This window comes from Mesoplodon densirostris, chromosome 14 (assembly GCF_025265405.1).
Source record: "Mesoplodon densirostris isolate mMesDen1 chromosome 14, mMesDen1 primary haplotype, whole genome shotgun sequence".
In the NCBI taxonomy this organism is placed as follows: domain Eukaryota; kingdom Metazoa; phylum Chordata; class Mammalia; order Artiodactyla; family Ziphiidae; genus Mesoplodon; species Mesoplodon densirostris.
The window spans coordinates 42,510,077-42,530,440 of record NC_082674.1 but is presented as its reverse complement, the minus strand read 5'-3'; the positions used below and the strand labels follow the sequence as shown (position 1 = coordinate 42,530,440).

The 20,364-nt window shown below is 36.6% G+C and overlaps 1 protein-coding gene across 19 annotated transcripts in view; it reads left to right on the top strand.

Annotated features, from left to right (window-relative positions):
• NRXN1 (neurexin 1) overlaps positions 1-20,364 on the top strand; it is a 1,137,515-nt gene that overhangs the window by 51,257 nt on the left and 1,065,894 nt on the right. Inside the window, exons 3-4 of one of the 19 annotated variants that reach the window (XM_060116666.1) lie at positions 1,808-1,826; positions 16,510-16,522. The exons of the other annotated variants lie outside the window; for them this stretch is intronic. Coding sequence (XP_059972649.1) covers positions 1,808-1,826; positions 16,510-16,522 — 32 coding nt within the window. The remainder of the gene's footprint in view (positions 1-1,807; positions 1,827-16,509; positions 16,523-20,364) is intronic. 19 annotated transcript variants of the gene reach the window in all.

Here is a 20,364-nt window from a genome sequence, read left to right as displayed (position 1 = left end):
GGAGGTGGCTCATTTATCAATTCCCCAAATATGGAATATAGGTTGGTGGTAGCTGTGGCATAAATGTAGATCAAAGCCACAATGAAGCATGTTTCAGGCCAGTATAAAACGATGGTATTGACATATATCTATACTTTAGCAATGTAAGTATCTTGAGACTTTTTTTAAAGTATGGACTTTTCCAAATGAAGTATATAATAATATACACAAGTTTTACATTCCAGTTTAAGGTGTCCACATTGTTAAGAGTTCCTTATAAGAATTATTTGTTTCGAAAAAATTATTATGAGCAAAATAAGTTATCAGAGACTTAGTTATTTATAATTAATGCTATTTTGAGTCTCCAGCATATCTTCTCTTCTCCCTTACTGAAATCCCATTGAAAGAAGTGAGGAATATTAACATTCTCTTTGGAAAAATAAAATGTGCATAGTTTCAACCAACAGGTCCATTCTAGCAAACTAGTAGGGTGAGCAGTGGAAATGGACATTGCCATTAAAAGGTAAATAAGAGAGAAAGAATTCTCCTATAAATTAGTAAATTTTGCATTTATATTTTCTTGGGAAGGAATTTTTCAGACAAAAAAATTTTTTTAAATCAACCATATAATGTTTGTAGAACATTATGAGGACACCAGGCCCATTCTCAAAGGTGTGTGTGTGTGTGTGTTTGTGTGTGTGCGTGTAAATGGCGTGAGAAGTTGGATCTGAAAAGCTTGCATTAGGAGGAAACTATAATAGTGATAAAAAGCAAAGCTCGGGCTTCCCTGGTGGTGCAGTGGTTGGGAGTCCGCCTGCTGATGCGGGGGACACGGGTTCATGCCCCGGTCTGGGAAGATCCCACATGCCACGGAGCGGCTAGGCCCATGAGCCATGGCCTATGAGCCTGCACGTCCGGAGCCTGTGCTGCACAACAGGAGAGGCCACAACAGTGAGAGGCCCACGTACCGCAAAAAAAAAAAAAAAAAAAAAAAAAAAGCAAAGCTCAAAAGAAACAATTTCTGGAAACAAAAATAATTTGATTAAAATGTTCTTTTTAAGCTCATGGAAAGATGCAGGTCATTAAAAGAGCTCTGTTGTATCTGGTAGCATAAAATGCAAAGATTAATAGCTTGTTATACAATGAAAGCCCACACCTTAATTTAAATATGACAACCCTGGGTTTAATTTTTTTTCATCTGTGTCAAGGTAGTGAACTTTCAAGATTTCATTATTTGTTTTCCTTCAACTGATCTTAATGGTTTTTCGGTGGTGTAAAAGATTCATTAAAATTCAAAGTTCGAATTAAGAATAATTCTTTTTGTAGGGTCCTTTAAATGTTTGGATTTTCTGAAGTCTACTTGCTGTTCGCCTTTACATACATTAATTGCTATTATTGGAATTAAATGTGCTTTGCTATCCCATAGAACCCCAACGTCTGTAGGAATCTAACCAGTCAAAATGTGGGGTGTCAGATGTCTTGATTTTAGTGAATAATGTTCTGATAGTATTAAGTATAGGGCTGTGAACCTTCAGTACTAAGCTTTAATCTAGGTGTATCTATATATAGATAGATAGATAGATTTTTTTTTTTTTTTTTTTTGCAGTACGCGGGCCTCTCACTGTTGTGGCCTTTCCTGTTGCGGAGCACAGGCTCTGGACACGCAGGCTCAGCGGCCATGGCTCACGGGCCCAGCCGCTCTGCGGCATGTGGGATCTCCCCAGACCGGGGCACGAACCCATGTACCCTGCATTGGCAGGCAGACTCCCAGCCACTGCGCCACCAGGGAAGCCCCTAGGTATAATTATTGAATAAATCAATTAAAGAGTTGCCTTAGTAGTCCTAAAGTTAGATATATATTCAGATTTAAAAACTTTTTTATTCCTATACTTTTTCTAACACTCATGAAACAACGTCTTTAAGTGTGAATAGTTTGGTAAAATCCAAATACTACTGTATTTTCTGCTCAAAACTGTCTATTGCTAGTACAGTTCTTTCATGAAAGATGTTAAACCCTCCTAAGAGCCACTGATAAATTACTATCATGAAATAATAGCTGGGTAAATTCATCGAGAGAGTTTATGATTATTTAAAGTCAACCAACATTTATTAATCATTTACTATATGTATAAAATTTGAGACACAAAGATGAGAACATTAATTAAATGATATTTCTTGAGCATCTCCTATGTTCCAGGCGTTCTTCTAGTCTGGAGGTACAGAAAGAAGCAAAATAAGTAAGATTTCTTCTCTTAGGGGTCTCACATCATTAGGAAAGAAAATCAGTCAATAAGTAATTACCATATTAATTAATGATGCATGCTCTGTAGAAAATTAAAACAGTGTACATGACTGACTGGATGGGTACTTGCAATGGGTGATCTGGCAAGATTTCCATGAGAACATGATAATAGAAAGGCAGGAAGGAGCCAGTCATGTGCAGTGCAGGGGGAAGAGCATTGCAGCAGAGGAAACATGCAGTGCAAGGGGACTAAGGTGGGGAAGGGCTTGGAGTTTTCCTGGGACTGAACTGGAGCAGGAGGTAAGAGGAGAGAGTGAGGAAATAAAGGCAGAATAGAAGTAGAAATACAGACCGGGATACGGCATTTAAATATTTTTCTGACTGGTGTGTCAATTCTTTGGCAAATTCTAATCAGAAGAGTGATATGATACAATGTGGAACAACGAAATGACCAGTGAAGCTAAAGTAGAGGTTATTGGAAACTTTTAAAGAAGGATTAGTGGAGTAATGTAGACAAAACTGAACTGGAGTAAACTGAGAGGAGAATAAGAAAGAGGAAGCAGAGATAGTACCTACAGAAAATTTTCTGTGAAGAAAAGCAAAGAAGTGGGCAGCACTAGGGGAATTTAGGTTCAAAGTAGTTTTGTTGCAGGACCCTTCCAGGGCCTGAGAGTGGGCTCTTGTCTAACACTTGGGAATGAATTGTCCGAGGAGATACACGTGCTGACAAAGCAAGAGACTTTATTGGGAAGGGACGCTAGGGCAGAGAGCAGCAGGGTAAGGGAACCCAGGGGAACTGCTCTGCCATGTGGCTCACAGTCTCAGGTTTTATGGTATTTGGATTGGTTTCCGGGTTGTCTCTGGCCAGTCACTCTGACTCAGGGTCCTTCCTGGTGTCGCGTGCATCTCTCAGCCAAGATGGATTCCAGCGAGAAAGATTATGGGAGGTTGGTAGGACATAGGGACTGGCATCTCCTCTCTTCTTTTGACCTTTCCTGAATGTTTCCGGTTGATGGTAGGTTGTTTGTTCTATGTTTCTTATGAGGACCTCCTGTTGTAAGATAACTCATGCAATTGGTTACTATCGGGCCTGGCCAGGGTGGGCAGTTCTGGTCAGTGGTTTCCCCTAACAGTTTCTTCTTTGTAATGAAAAAATGTAACATTTGTGAATGTTGATGTGAATGGTCCAGTAAAAAGTGATAATTTGTGATTCAAATGAATGGTTTCATCTTCTCAGGAACAAAATCTTTGAGTCCAAGAAAGGAGGTAGGAGATCCAGATCACCACTAGAGGAGTTGACCTTGACCTCTGATGGGTTAAAAAAAATTATCCACCATAACAGGAGGGAATGTAGAGAGCAGGGGTACAGATGGGGGTAGGGTTGTGGAATTGGTGGTCAAGAAGGCAGATAGGTCACTTCCATTTTCTCAGTGAATAATGACTGCGAATAAGTGAGTGGACTGGGTATAGGAGGTTTGAGAAGAGTGGAAAAGATGGGTAAAAAGGTTTCAGCATTGTCACTAAGCATATCAGTTCATAACGAATTGTTTCAGGCATGATGTGAAACTTTGAAATGTGGATCACATTCTTTTGACTGGATCATATACAGAGTGAAAAGAATATGCACAAAAGCCTTTGTGCAGAGAGACGGTGAAAGAGAATGGGTAGGGACAAACTTTTTGATAAACTTTGCCATTATTCTTTCTAGAACTCCTTGTTCACTTATTCAGAAGAATTTCTTAGTAGTATTAATGTTATTTATTTTTATTTTAAATCTCTAAACGAATCCCTCCTTTTAGAACTACTCAGTTTCCTAGGTAGGAAGTTGTCCCCCAGGGAGTTCCTTAATGATTTCATTGAGAGGTGTAATCATTCCTCATGGGCTCCATGCATTGCTATTATCGCCATGCTAAGTTTAGCCTTCGATTATTTCACTCCATAATTTTAGCCTACTGTGAGATAAATGAGCAGAAAAAACAACTGCAATAATATGGACTCATCAAATTTCTAGAGCTAGAAAAGACCTTAGAAATGATGCAAGCTATCTCCTTTTGCTAAAGAGGAAAAAGCCCAGGGGGTGAAATGACTTACCCAACATCAACCCCTTTAATTGCAGTATTAGGAGGAGAAGAAAGTATCTCCATTCCAGCCCTTTACACTCTCTTATCATTTTGCACTTAGTTGAGGGTAAATAATTTGTTTGATATCATAATAGCTCTACACATGCACATTTCCTTTTCTGCATTTTGGATTCTTCATGATTAGTGGACCTGTTCCAGTTTTCCAGAATATCATCAGCAGACATCTTCCTTTAAAAAACTTGGCTGGCACCAAATTTTTTTTTTTTTTTTTGTGGTACGCGGGCCTCTCACTGCTGTGGCCTCTCCCGTTGCAGAGCACAGGCTCCAGACGCGCAGGCTCAGTGGCCATGGCTCACGGGCCCAGCCACTCCGTGGCATGTGGGATCTTCCCGGACCGGGGCACGAACCCGCGTCCCCTGCATCGGCAGGTGGACTCCCAACCACTGCGCCACCAGGGAAGCCCGGCACCAAATTTTTAAATAAATATTATGTTGCGAGTGTACCTGCACTGTGTGGGGGATGGATTTAATTTAAGTAGCTAAAAGTAATTGTAGTATTCAGATGAGATGATAGATTTAACTAGATTTTCTCCAAAAAAATATGTTAGAGGAAGCACATAAAGATTTGAAATAATTTTGAATGTATTTGTGCTAAATAAATATATTTGTCAAATATTGAGTCCATATAAACCTATATTATCTTTTAAGTTCAAGTGTCTTATATCTCCCTTTGATTATCAGAAATTTAAGCCATGTATCTGAGTTAGCATTAACAAAAGGTCAGAACCTAATGTGGGATTAAAATGGAGGAGAAATTTTTAAAAATAGATGTTGAAAGAAACTGATTTATTTAAAACAGTTTTTATTATTTAAAGCAATAAATTGGAAGATGACATTGTAATAACTTTTTTTCTTAGTTGTTGACAGCTTGATCTGATTTAGTGCCAAGCATCATAAAAGATGATTTACCAAAGCAAAACATATAGTTTGAATATATCCAAAAGAGCAATAGCTAATATGGTTATGCAGTTTAGGAGGAGGTGTTACCCTGTTAAATCAAAATATATTATTCATTTTTAAAACAATAAAGTTTGATTTATTAATGCATAGCAGTTGCAGTACATTTTCCAAGGAAATTGAAGTAGATTTTCCCCATCCATTAATTTCCACTACTGCCCATTCATTTCTACCCACTGGCAGCCAGTGTACTCATGCAGCATTTGCCTCACATTTTTTATTAATTGTTGTCTAGCAAATCCTACTCGCAGTCTTATCAAATGACAGGCACTAAATTTTTTGGTGATCACATTAAAATAGAGATTCTAATTGGGAAGAAGTAACATAATACCACAGGATTCCTTTCTAATGTAATGCCCATTAAGACGTTTATATGGCCAAAGAGAGTTGAAGACTGTGCTCTTTTCCAGAGAAGATCTAACCCTTTTCCTCATCATGCCTCATAAATGCCCAGGGGAAACAAAATAATAAGGCCCTCCATTATTGTCAGGGGAAAATAAAGTAGCAGGCTAGACCTACAGGCTACAGGAATGCTGTTCATTGTAGATATTATTAGTTTTTTGTTTTTTTAGAAAATCTCTATTGGGATTGGGAGAAAAGCTGAGGTGGCGCCATGTAGAGGATTTAATTGGCTTACAGGCAGCTCTGTTAAGAATTTCCAGCACCAGACATTTCATAACATCTCAGTTGTTTAATGAGAAGTACATCTAACTGTGTACTCAGCTCTTAAAAATAAAATTTAAAACTGGAAATTCTGTGTTTATTATTTTTTTTCTTTAAATGCATTTACCTGGGCTCAACAAAAACTCCAGAATATGTTGTATATTTTCTATCTTTAACTCTCTTAAGAAAGAATATTAAGCTCTCTTAGAAGCATCAGTGGGATTGTTCTCTTAAATGACTTAATGGAAATTGGAATCTGACCAGATTTAGTACCTGATTATTAACAATATTTTCATGTGAGAATGTACATTAAGGTAAAAGTCTACCTGAAATAAAGCATTTATGAGTAACTGCCATATTATAATCTCTAAAGAAAAATGGATCTAAATGAAAAGTTGTCGATCAAATTCATGTAAAATGAATGATACCTAACTGGGTTTAAAAAAAACTTCATGCTGCCTTCTCTTACAAAATGCAAAATTCTTTTGGAGGCAGAGTGGTCACAATTATTTGATATATTTGTAAATCAGGTTTTATTTTAAAAAATCACACATTTGATGGAAAGGAAAAAATCTGTTATCTTTTAGCTGAAAAGCCAGACTAAATTTTGTGTTCTCCATCTTAAAGGAGCAGATGGACAGAATGCAGATTTCTATGCTACAGCATAGTAGCAAAATCACTGGGAATTGTATATTGATTTTGTGGTCATCTGGCACATATGGATTCATTTTAAAGGTGGCCACAATTTTCTCATTGCTTAAAATAAAATATGTCTTGACTCTTATTTTAAAATGGGATTTGGAATGGCAGAAAATTTGAGATGATTAATAAGATAAAGGTTTTTTCTTTGCATGGTCTGAACTTTCTACTGACTGGACAATTTCAAATGTATCAGTAGTTCAGATGACAAGGATTTTGTAATGATTCCTGATGAAATACCATAACAGGATCTTAATATCTTCATTCCCCATTCTTTTGCATCGTAGGCAGAAGTGAGATTCTGATTAGTGTATTGCTCTATTTTTTTTTATCAAGAGAAAAGCAATGGCATATATTTGGTCTGGTGTTATTTGAGTTCAGATTAAACTGGGATGATGCTGGGTATAGGGATACCATAATTTATTAAATCTTTTTTGTCGACTGTTTGCAAGGCATTGTGAATAGAAAGAGGCCCTTATTTTCAAAGCTATTTAATAAATAGAAGAGAGCCATTTATTCAAACATAAACTTTCCTTGGAAAGACATAATTCTTCATTAACAAGCTAGAGGTGTCTGCTTAAAAAGTAAGGCCCTTATCAGTTAGTATCTCTGCTACTTTATATAATTGTGGGAAAGAAATCCCCATATCTTGCCTTTTTAAACATGCATGTGAGTGCCTGTGTATCCCCCATTTATGTAGACTGGCAGTATCTCCATTAATAATGATCACTGAAGAATTTCCTGTGTCACATATTTGTAAGCACATAGTTCAACCCTCTACACTTGTAAGATAAATTCATCAATTAGGGAAAATTATAAATAAAGCTGTTGGAGGAAAGATAGTTAGGAACAAGTACTTTATTAAAAAGATGCATTGGAGGAATTATAGTATATTTTTCCATTTCACCACTGTAAGATGTTTTCAGGAAATGAAAGAAACAAAGAGAAAAGAAAGAAAAAGAAGGAAGGGGAAAGAGAAAATAAAGGAATAAAGAAGGAAAGAAAGAGAGGAGGAAGGAAGGCAGTTATGCAGGCAGGAGAGAAGGAGAGAGGAAGGTACAAAGGAAAGAATATAGTTGTTCTTCAGATAGGCCGTGTGCGAGCCATTGCTTTCTTTAATATCAGAACAATCTTAATGGGCAATAGCATCCCAGCAGGTGCTGTGGTGAAGTAAAAACTGACAGATTAGTGTGGCAATTCCTAGTCAGATGTATGTACAACAAAAGATTTATGCACTTGCAGCATATGCTATAGTCAATTGATCGTACGATTAGGGCTTCACTCATCTACTCTTAATGTGAAGGGAATAGAATTTATTTTCCTTGAGAAAAAAATCGTTGTAAAATAATTATTTATATAACCTATCTTAGTGAGACATTCTGTAATTTCAGATAACAGGATTAAGCCATCTTTGTGCATATCTGATAATCTTGGCTATGTTTTGCCTCCCTCTCATGCCTTCTTCTATAGGGCTGAGTATACAGAACATATTCAATACTTTCTGCTTGACTGATAATGAACAAAACCTTAGGAAGGCTTCACCTGTGGTTTGGAAAATTGATATTATATGGGAGCAAAAGATTAATATACTCACTGGTTCACTTGATTTCTCGATGAGGCTTAAATTGTTTTTATAATCAACATTTATGAAAACTTGAAAAAACTGAAGACAACATGTGTAGCAGAAATACAATTTCTGAGGCAAAACTAATGGTTAAGTCACCACTGACACAAGAAAGAATACATAAGGCAGTGAGAGCCGGTAAATGTGAAGCTTGTGGTGTGTGTCCCAGGGTCTTGAACATGGTTGCTTTGGGAAATAAAAGTAGGCAAACTCTCTTGGTTTTGTGGATACAGAGAAGACTTAACAAATTTAGAAGCTGTGATGTGTGGAGATTTAAATTTAAATTTCCATGGTGCACACTAGGAGAAGATTCTCCATCATTGGATTGCTCTGGTGTTTTAAAGCACTTGCATAGAGCTCACCTAGCAACTATGAAGAAAGAAACAGTGACCTCAGGGGAGACTCAGGGAGATAATCAGAATTTTAATTGGAAGGCAGGTGTGGAAAACAGTGATAGAGGGAATTATAAGCTGAAGGGAGATGGGTCTTTTGTTAATATTAACTACAGGAACATTCTAATTGTGGAACAGAACAGAGGTTTAGGATACATTTATATTCCATTTATTATTTTATATAAGTATGTGGAGCTCTCAATGTAAATGAAGATGAGAGTATTTTGTTAACTTAGTAAATAGTCAGTAGTATTTTCAGAATCACTTCATATGTTAAAAAAGGTACTTCAAGGGCAAATGCCAGCTTGTTCTCCAAATGCTTGAGATTTCTTACATTGCCTTTAAATTTTAAATTTACTTTCTATTTTTTTAACCATCAAGCCTACTCTAGAAATTGTCTTCAGCTATAATTAATAACTAATAGAAAATTTTGTAGATTCGCAAATGTAACAGATGGTATACATAAGAATAAACCCTGTTCCATGGAAAATATGTTTGTCTCTTCATATATACAATGATCTTTTTCTTCCTAGGAAAAGAATTAATAAAATCCCCATTTATTGACCCTGATTTAGTACCACAAATGCTCAGAGTATGGATCACCATTCGAGGCCATTTATTCTCAGGTAGACACCATCCTCAGTGCCAGAATTATTGGCCAGAATGTGTGGTCTGACTAAGTATATTATGTAGCTTTTCTCCAAATGGTATAGGTGAATCCAAATTGATCATATTATATTCTTTATTTTTAATTTACCTGTCTAGAACTTATATATTCACTGTAGCTATATGTTTATGTATAACGTTCTTTGCAACCAATAACCATATGGATTAGATCAATAGCTACACCCTTGAGCAGTATAGAAGAGTTACATAAAACGAATGATGAATCCATCTTATGTATAACTTTTTTGTAGTGGTTTTTTACTGTTTATTCCTTAAAGTGTTGTCCAGGAATCAGAAACATCAACGTCACTTGAGATTTTGTTAGAAATGCAAAATCTTAATGTTCAATCCACACGTACTGAGAAAGAATCTACATTTTAACAATATATCCCAGAAATTTGTATACATGTTAGTTTTAGAAGCTGTGAACTAGATGACAATCCAGAATCAAGGGTAAACATTTTAAAATATTTTTTTAAAAAATAATTACCAGTGAAAGCAATTTTGAGGAATGAATAGGTGGGAGAGACATAGATAAACACACTAAGACTACACTAGGTCTTAGGGTCAAAATGAAACTTTGGGAAGAAAGTTGGAATTTAGCACAAAACTTGAAGACAAATGTGAACTCATAAAAGTTCTTAAGTATGTGGATGGGGTAGGGGAAGGGATATGTGGGAAGGCTGCTTGTGGCAGGATTGTTGTGAGTTCTGCTCAGATTGGAATTATGAAGGCATGGAAAAGGATGAACATACCATCCAAAGGAAGTGATTTTTGTATAGAAATGCTAAGTAATTATGTATTCACTTATGAGTTAATATCTACAGAATACTGAAGACTGTTAGTAATTAGGGACTTATGTCTAATCATAACAGGTCTTTTTTATATGTTGGTTTGCTTCCAACACATCAGACAGGAAGAGACTCACTAAGATGTTACATGCAGCTAAAGAGCTGAGCCATGATACTCTCCAGGAATGGAAACTTTCCACCTTATGTGCGAAAGAAATGGTGGTGGACAAACCATGGCTCAAACACAAGCTCTATTTAGATATGAGACTTAGAAAATTTTATCCTCTCTTAGCTTCATCTGCCTATGGTTTTACAGCCTAGAATTATTGTAAGGTTTAAGTAAAACAGTGTATGTAAATCAGTTGGCATAGCTTAAACACACAGGTTATGGTAATTATCATTATTTATTAAAAATCTTGTAGCAGCACAGGCCCCTGAGTATGTTTGGAATACATTCTGGCAAATAATAACAGTTGAATATTTCACAAAATCATTATTTGTATTTTGTCTAGGGTTTTTTTTAATCAAAAGAAGCATTCTTTTAAAGGGATCATGTAATTTCATTGCTGCCAGTTAGAAAGGTATCTATTCTAATCTTGGGTAATGCAATGATAATAAAACCTGTTTACGTTTTGGAAACCTATACAGGACTTCTTATCCTAACTGAGGAACTAAGACTCTGGTTCCCAAAATGATACCCTGCAAGGAAGGATGGTATCCTAAAACAATAAGGAGGTGCCAGCTTTCAAATATTATGCTTGATTTATTATGTTCTTATAAAAAGGAAGAGAATAAATGAATATAGTAAAAAAAGCATAGTAATGTCCAAATGGGATTCTTTTTTATCATTTAAAAAAAACCAACAACTGAATCCTTGAAAAGCAGTTTCCTTTCACAAAATCGCAGTGATTTGCTCTCACCTAATCACATTTCTGCTCTATTTTAACTTTATGGAATGTTGAAAATGTGTCTAGAGAGGCACTGTAGAGAAAGGGGAAATTTGTTTGAGGTTAAGCATTTTGAAACCACTACATACTGGTTCTATCCTAAGAATTCTTAAGTATATACTCAGTAATTCACACTTCTTTGCACGTCATTTCTCTCATGGTGTCTAGAAGAAAATTGGAATCTAGAACTGAATTCTGATCCTTAGTGGATAACTTTTTCAAGATTCAGTTTTCTTATTTGTAAAGGGGACATTATAACGTACACTCAAGCCACTGCACAGGTCTACTGAGAGAAATTAATATAATGGACATGAAACAGTAATTATAGTTCAGTCAATGGACATATAATTTCTAAAGGTCATATATCCATATCAGCATACCTGTAAATAGTGAGTAGTCAAAAGATGCATGCTGGGGGCTTCCCCAGTGGTTCAGTGGTTAAGACTCCATGCTTCCACTGCAGGGGGTGCGGGTTCAATCCTTGGTCAGGGAACTAAGATCCCACATGCAGGGCCATAGCCGAAAAAAAAAAAAAGAGAGAGAGGACAATCTCATAATTGTGATTTGTACAACAACAAAGAAAACAAAGTCTTTAAAAAAAAAAAGGGACAACTAGTTAAAAAAAAAAAAAAGATGCATGCTCATTTGTCCCAAATACGTGTTAGCTAATTTTTACAAAACCTTATTTTAGTTAATGTACTACTCACCTAAAAATGATAACAATAGGACAGATTTAAGGATTAAAAAGAGACATGTTTATACTATATATATATATATATATATATATTTTTTTTTTTTTTTTTTTTTGCGGTACACCGGCCTCTCACTGTTGCGGCCTCTCCCGTTGCAGAGCACAGGCTCCGGACACTCAGGCTCAGCGGCCATGGTTCACGGGCCCAGCCGCTCCGCGGCATGTGGGATCTTCCCGGACCAGGGCACGAACCTGTGTCCCCTGCATCACCAGGCGGACTCTCAACTACTGCGCCACCAGGGAAGCCCCTACTATATTATTTTTATATCACATTTTGACTTCTAAGCTACAAGTTAATTTGTGCAAATTCAGTAAAGAATGGTAAATTTCTTGGAAATATGCACTTGTGGTTTTGGTTTGTGTTTGCTCTTATTGTTTTTACTGTTTTGGTTAAACATCTAAATCTAGCCTGCTAGCATACTGGAAATTACATTTACAAGAAATAGAATCTGTTTTGTATTCTTCAAATATGTTTAAGCATAAGTTATTTCATTTTGGGAAGTAATCTTTACAAAGTTATTTACAAATATACGTTCTGGTAATTTCCATATATATTTGGCTGTGTATTTAAATGCATAATAGTGTCAGAATATGGCAGTTGGGTATATTAAGAGCTAACTCACAAAAAGTCTTGTGTTTACAAAACTGTGTCTGTACTGTAGAGACAACAAACAAATAAGAAGGCACCCTGCCTTGTTGTGAATCAGCATGAAGTGTTTTGGAAATAAGTTTCTATAATTCTTCTCAATGATTATAGACAAGATATACCATATTAAAAAAAAACTTCACTAGTTTTCTATTGATTTTTTCCTGTTTATTTATAGAATTTAAACACAAATATTTATTCTCCCTATTAGATAAATTGTGGTAAGTCAAATTCAGTGAGAATTCTCAAACTACAATCTGAAACTGTCATAACTGTACAATTCATTCAGTTCGGTCTACTAATTCGAGTGACTGCATGGGTCATGCATATTCGTGACCAACATGCTTTTAAGGGCCCATTTCTCTTCAGAACAAGCCAGTGTATATCACATTAGGGCAGGACTCTAATTCCTTGATTTGCATGCAACTTCATAATGTCCAGAAGAGAAATAAAATAATGAATTTGTCTCAATTGTAGCAGAGTTAAAAGGAGAAAAACGTTAGCTGAATTTCTGAGACTAAGATGTAATATACCATTATAATCATGAAAACAATCATCCCACTGTCAATTTGAGATTAAGTTACTTTAGCCCTGATTTTTTTAAGCACCTGATGCAAAAAAGTAAAGCCAGGTTAATCTATGCAACTCTATGGGAATGTAAATAGAATACTTTTTTAGAAACTGTCTTGAACATACACTAGGTAGAAGAGTCCTAAGAGTCTTGATATGGGCCCAGATGCAAAGTATAAATATCTTGAGGTCTCTCTCCTGGCACCAGGATTCCCCAAGTTTAGGTCTCAGAAGCTACAGGCTAATCCTGAGAGTGAGCAAAGTCTAGAAATTCAGAGATTTGTCATGTCCTTCCATGGATGCCATATATACTTCCTCCATTCCAGATTTTAAAATTTGTGTCCTTGTGTGCACTACCTTCACTAGCTTAGGGTTCTTCCCAGTACTGATTTTTGGTAATTCTTCTTGTTAAGGGTTGATTATTTTTTCAAAACAAGGCTGCAGTTTTCATATTGTTTAAATGCTGAGTACATTCTCATTGTATTTATGCCAAGTAGAGATGACTACTTTAGAAAAGTCTGATAGAAGAAGAGGAAGAAAGGAGGGAGGGAGGGAAAAAAAGAGGGAGAGAAGGAGGGAGGGAGCTTGGAAAAAGAATGCCTAAGTCCTTTTAAGAGCTTCTGTCTCTATCTGATATGAAAAATTAGCACCTTACAGAGTGCAGATCTGACATTCTCTTTCAGGCTAATCTTTTTATGAAAACAAATGTCTGAAGCTTATTGTTTATTTTCTCATCTGTAAGATAAGGGAGAATAACATTGATTGTATCCACTTAGAATTTTTCAATGTGGGTCACTTTCTGAGCAAGATGATAGATTTGTTAATGTTCTTAATACTAAACTCTACCACAAAGGGCATTTGTTACAACTTAAGAAAAAAGCAAACTGACTTGAAAAAAATTATTTTGGCAACAAGGGAGTCGTCAAGGAAGTAGGCGTTTTGGAGTTAATATGTTTTTAGTTTTCCTTTGTTTTTGTCTAATACTTTCAACATTGGAGAATGTTCACGTGTAAGGAAATAGTTCTGGAAGCAGTCAGGGACCACAGGTAATTACAAAAAAAAAATTCTGTGTAACTCGCTGTGTGATTTTGTCAAGTCACTTCATTTCTCTAGGCCTCAAGTTTTCATTTGCTAAAATAGGATGTTAGCATGAGCTATAAGGCAGTGTTACTTCCATTTTTAAATTCCATGCTTTTTGAAAATAATTGTGATACATGTGATAAAATCATTGTGTGTGTGAGTGTGTGTGTGTGTATACACACATGACTTTTAAAACTGAGATATAATTCATATACCATAAGATTTACTTTTCAAGCAAACAATTCAGTGGGTGTTAGCATATTCTTAAGATTGTGCAGCTGCCACTACTGTCTAATTCTAGAGCATTCTCATCACTCAGAAAGAAACCCCATACCGACTAGCAGTCACCCCCGTTCTTCCTCCACCCAGCCCCTCATAACCATTATGTAATTTACTTTCTGACTGTACGGATTTGCCTATTCAGGACATTTAATATAATGGAATTATACAATATGTGGCCTTTGTGTCTGACTTTGTTCACTTAACACAAGGTCTTAATGTTGTAGCATCTATTAGTGCTTTATTCTTATTTGTAGGTGAATAATATCTGGCTCTATGAATATACCACATTTTGTTTATCCATTCATCAGTTGATGTATTTTTGAGTTGTTTCCACATTTTGGCTGTTATGAATAAAGCTGCTGTAAACATTCATGAACAAGTTTTTATGTAAACATATGTTTTCAGTTATCTTGAGTATATACCTAAGTGTGGAATTGCTGCATCTTATGGTAACTCTATATTTAATGCTTTGAGAACCTACCAGACTATTTTCTAAAGCAGCTGCACCATTTTACATTCTAATCAGTAATTTATGAGGGCTCTAATTTCTCCAAATCCTCACCAATACTTGTTATTGTCTGTCTTTTTTTAGTATACTGATATCAAAACTAGACAAAGTAATTTAAATAAAAGAAAACTATAGACCAATATTTCTCATCAATATAGGGACAAAAATTCTAAACAAAAGTTTGATAAATGTAGACCAACAATATGTAAAAATGATACTACGTCACAACTAACGAGGATTTAGAATGCAGTGTTGGTTTAACATTTGGAAATGATTCACTGCAAATTATCATATTAGTAAATTAAAAAAGAAAAACAAGAAATCGTATGATCATCTCAATAGAGGTTAAAAACAAGAAAGCATTTGACAAAATATAACGTCCATTTCTAGTTTAAGTAAACAAAGAACCAGACTAAAAAAACTCATGGCACAGTAGGAATAGAAGGAAACTCGTTCAACCTGATAAAGAGTATTTATGGAAAACCCACAGCTGAGATCATACTTAATGATGAAAGACTGAATGTTCACTCTTCCCCTAAGATTAGGAACTAGACAGGATGCCTACTCTTTTTTCCCCAGCTTTATTGAAGTATTATTGACAAACAAAATTCAGTATATTTCAAGTGTGCAGTATGATGATTTGATATACATATACATTGTGTAAGGATTCCCACAATTAATACGTCTATCACCTGACATATTTACATTTCTTGTGTGTATGAGAATGTTTAAGATCTAGTCTTTTGGCAAATTTCAGTAATGCAGTATAGAATTATCATTATCAACTATAGTCACCGTTCTATACATTAGACCCTCAGACCGTATTCATCGTGTAACTGAAAGTTTGTACCCTTTTACCTACCTGTCCCTATGTCCTCCTCCCCGCAGCTCCTGGCAACCACTCTTCTACTCTCTGCTTCTGAGTTTGACTTCTTTGTAGATTCCATATATTAAGTGATAACGTGCAGTATTTGTCTTTCTCTGCCTGGCTTATTTCACTTAACATAATGACCTCTAGGTTCATCCATATTGTCCTCAATGGCAGGATTTTCTTTTAAGGTTGGATAATATGTGATACACATATCACATTTTCTTTAAGGGATGTCCACTCATGACACTTCTCTTCAGCATTGTACTGAATGTTCTATCCAGGACAATTTGGTAAGAAAATGGCATCCAGTATGAAAGGAAGAAATAAAACTATCTGTACTTGCAGATTGTATTATCTTGAATACAGAAAATCCTAAGGAAACCACACACATGCACGCACTCATGCACACACACAGACACACACACACACAAACTATTAGAGCTAATGAGTTCAGCAAGGTTGTAAGATACAAGATCAATATATGAAGATTGGTTGTCTTTCTGTGGAATAGTAACAAACACTTTGAAAATGAACTTAAAAAGCAAGTCCACTACAGTAGCATCTTCCAGTGATAGGTTTTTTTAAGGATATGTTTCTGGCAGAAAGCATAAAGAAAGAATGCAAGCTATCAGTTTAGAAATAGTACTTATGTTAACTTCTGAGAGCTGAAATGAAGGCCTAGAGATCCAACTTGACAAAAGCCACTATTTGAGAGTCCCTGGTGCTTACACTTATATCTAACACAGTGCTGAGTACACAGTAAACGTGTTATTGTTGAACTGCAAAGCACGGAATGTTACTTTACAGCTGTCCTCTGTGTTGAACATGGGAGCCTCCTGTTCTCTTGACCATATTTCCTGATATGCATATTTCCAGCTATTTCAGGAAAACAGTCCAATTTCCAGGACTGAGCCTTTAGGGGAAAAAAAAGAACCCTTGGCCCAGAAAGACAGCTACTCAGAGCAATTGAGCAAGACAAGTATATAGAGGATTCTGATCTCTAGTGTTTTCTTTTCTTTCTTTTTTTTCTTTTTTAAAATTTATTTTATTTATTTATTTTTGGTGTTCGGTCTTCATTGCCGTGTGCAGGCTTTCTCTAGTTGCAGTGAGCGGGGGCTACTCTTCGTTGTGGTGCAGAGTCTTCTCATTGCGGTGGCTTCTCTTGTTGCGGGGTACGGGCTCTAGGTGTGTGGGCTTCAGTAGTTGTGGCATGCAGGCTCAGTAGTTGTAGCACATGGGCTTAGTTGCTCCGCAGCATGTGGGATCTTCCTGGACCAGGGCTCGAACCTGTGTCCCCTGCATTGGCAGGCGGATTTTTAACCACTGAACCACTGCAGGGAAGTCCTCTAGTGTTTTCTTAAATAAATATTGCAAGTTACTTCAGAAGTGGGGAGAGAGGAATGGAAGGTTTCTACTACAAAAACAAACCTTTCAGTGGGCTTCTTTTGCCTTCATTCCTAAAAAGTTTTCCACTGTTCCCAGTGAATATTGTAAATCAGTTATAAGTACCAAGACTTCAGGGCCAGAATCAGTAAATCAGTTATAAGCTACCGAGACTTCAGGGCCAGAATCATAGTATAAGTCACCAACTGTTTTAAATGTCATTTAAAATTTAGTTTTATTTAACGTGTGGGAAGAATCATAAAAAACGATTCACAGAAGGACTCAATACTTATGTAAGTTGAAGTCACTTTTCTCTCCTGGATTAAAGAAAGAATAAAAATCCTTTAGTCTTTAGTATTTAAAACTTTGGCCTAATCAGTTCATGAATTTTGTGCATACAGTAAGGCAACAGTAAAAGGCAACAGACAAAATTTGTTGATTGTTAATGTTATGCCAGGCGTACTTCAAATGTACATTTGACCAGAGTTTCTCAACTTACTGGCTATTGACATTTTGGACTGGGTAACTTTTTGTTGTGGGACTGTTCTGTGCATTGCAGGGTGTTTAGCGTTATCCTTGGCCTCTACCCACTAGATGCCAGTAACATCCCCTCCTGGTTATGGGAATCAAAAATGCTATATGGGAGCATAATCTCCCTTGACTGAGAACTTTATAACCTCACCACAACTTTAAGGTAGATATAATTATGATTCCCCTTTTATACCCCTTCCCCCAAAAAAGAAGCTGGGATATATTAAATAACTTGCTCAAGGACACATAGCTAATAAGTGCCATAGCCATAATTTGAAACCAGACTTATCCGGATGCTTACGTATACCATCCTGACCACCAAATTCTCTCCTGAATTCTTATTTTTGGTCTAACAATAGGGGTTTACACAAGAGCACAGATCTTAAGAGAGAAGTATTGCACAAAGAAGCCATGACAATAACTACTCTGATATTCCAAGTTTAGATAACAGTTTGCCTAATGTATTTGAATCCCACGCACCCTCAATTGCATCTTTCATGTCATTCTTCTCACTTCTTATTAAAGGATGGTAAGGTATCATGACAAAAGTGTGGATTCTGGAGTCAGACTGCCTGTGTTTGAATCCAGACTCTGTTTCTTATTAGCTGAGTGATTTGGGGGAAGAGACTTGGTCTTTCTGTACCTGAGAGTCCCCCACAGGTACACATGGGCTGATGGTAGTACTTCCACATAGAGTTTGCACTAGGATGAGATGAGGTACCATATATAAAGCATTTAGAACAGTTAATGGAACACAAGCTCTGTAAATGTTAAATCTTAGCTTTTAAATACTATTTAAGTCCATCACTTACTAAGTAAGTCACTAGAAGTATACATATGAGCCTTGCTTTGTGGTAAGAACTAGCTGAACATTTTCTCTTCTGATGCCTACAAAGAATCTGAGTTTCTAGGGCAGAGACAGCCACTGGTTCTCCAACACTGTTTTCCCTACATGTGTGTTTCATGTATTTTGCTAACCCAGCTCTTGCCAGGCAGGTCTCTAGGGAAAATTTGACCCTGCACCCTAATCTGCTGCTACAGAACTGGCTGGGAAGCTGCATATTTCATTCATTTATATATTCAATCTTTTGACCCTCAAATAATTATCACTTTCTATTTCCAAGATTAAGTGCCAAGTGCTGTATGAGAATGAAGTGTTGCCTTTTCTATAAAAATGTTCTCAGGAGATATAAAAGCCAGCTCTGTCATATCCATCCAGTGGAATTTGAAATCTCAATGCAGGCATTATCTAGCTGTTTGGCTATAAACCAGTTGCTTAACCTCTCTGTTATTTCCTCGTATATGAAAATGCCACAGTAATGGTTCCTGTCTCCTGGGGTGGTTGCAGTAGATGAGCTAATATGTGCAAACCACACAGCATCTCTCTAGCCTATAGGGTAAGTGTGTGCTGAATGGTAAATTCTGTTCTTGGATCCTGTGTGCCAGGCCTGAAATAATAGTAAAAAAAAAAAAAAAAAAAAAAACTATGTGAGAACTTTCAGTTTGACACCAAATGTCAAGCCAGGTTGGAGGAATGATCAGAGTGGCCACAGGATTTCACACTGAGTTTTGTCTAGTGTATCAGGACACACTGGTGCATCCAAAGATGTACTCAGACTGAAAAAAAGGATATCTTCTTGTTACCGTTTAATGTGGTAGAAGACAATCCAGGTTGAAGGAAGGAATATGTTTATCCAAATACATACCCTCATTCACTCTGAAGCTTTTCCTATGATGTTAAACTCTTTGATATCTTTCATGCTCAACACCTTTGGCACTTTCTCCTAGACTTTATAAAATTCATTTTTTAAATCAATTATTCTGAGTATGTTTTGCCTCCTAATTAAATTCTAAATTTGTAGGTAGGAAACATACTTTTTCTTTTTCTAGTAGCTTATAGTACCTGGCATAGCATCTTTTATATAGCAGTGTTAGATTAATATATGTTAATTTATTGGCCAAAAACTGTAATGTGGAAAATCAGTGGCTTTTGCTGAGAAAGTTTGGAAGAGGCTGACTAGTCTTCCTTCAATTGCTCTTGTTATACAGGCAATAGATATATTTATTTATGATCCTCTGCCACAGTTTTAGGGGAGCTTTGAGAAGCTTTCCTATGTGGTTTATTAATAAAGTTCACTTTTTTTTTTTTTTTTTTGCGGTATGTGGGCCTCTCACTGTTGTGGCCTCTCCCCTTGCGGAGCACAGGCTCTAGACGCGCAGGCTCAGCGACCATGGCTCACAGGCCCAGCCGCTCCGCGGCATGTGGGATCCTCCCAGACCGGGGCATGAACCCGTGTCCCCTGCATCGGCAGGCGGACTCTCAACCACTGCGCCACCAGGGAAGCCCCTAAAGTTCACTTTTAAACTGGCATATGTGCCACCTCACTTTTTAAAAAAAGCCTAGTTTAAAATTTTCCTCTTAAGGAAGGAACATGATGGTGAAATAGATTATCGCATTAAATGCTGTGTCACCACCACTTACAGAGTTTAACTCACGTCTCTATAATTACTCTTTGGACTCCACTGAAGAGCTGTAATGTACACTGCTGGTGGCAGTCAGGCCCAAGTGTTGCCTCTCCTGTTTTTTATTTACTGTTTTGTGAACTATGATTTTCATCCTGTTCATAACATCTCTGGTATAT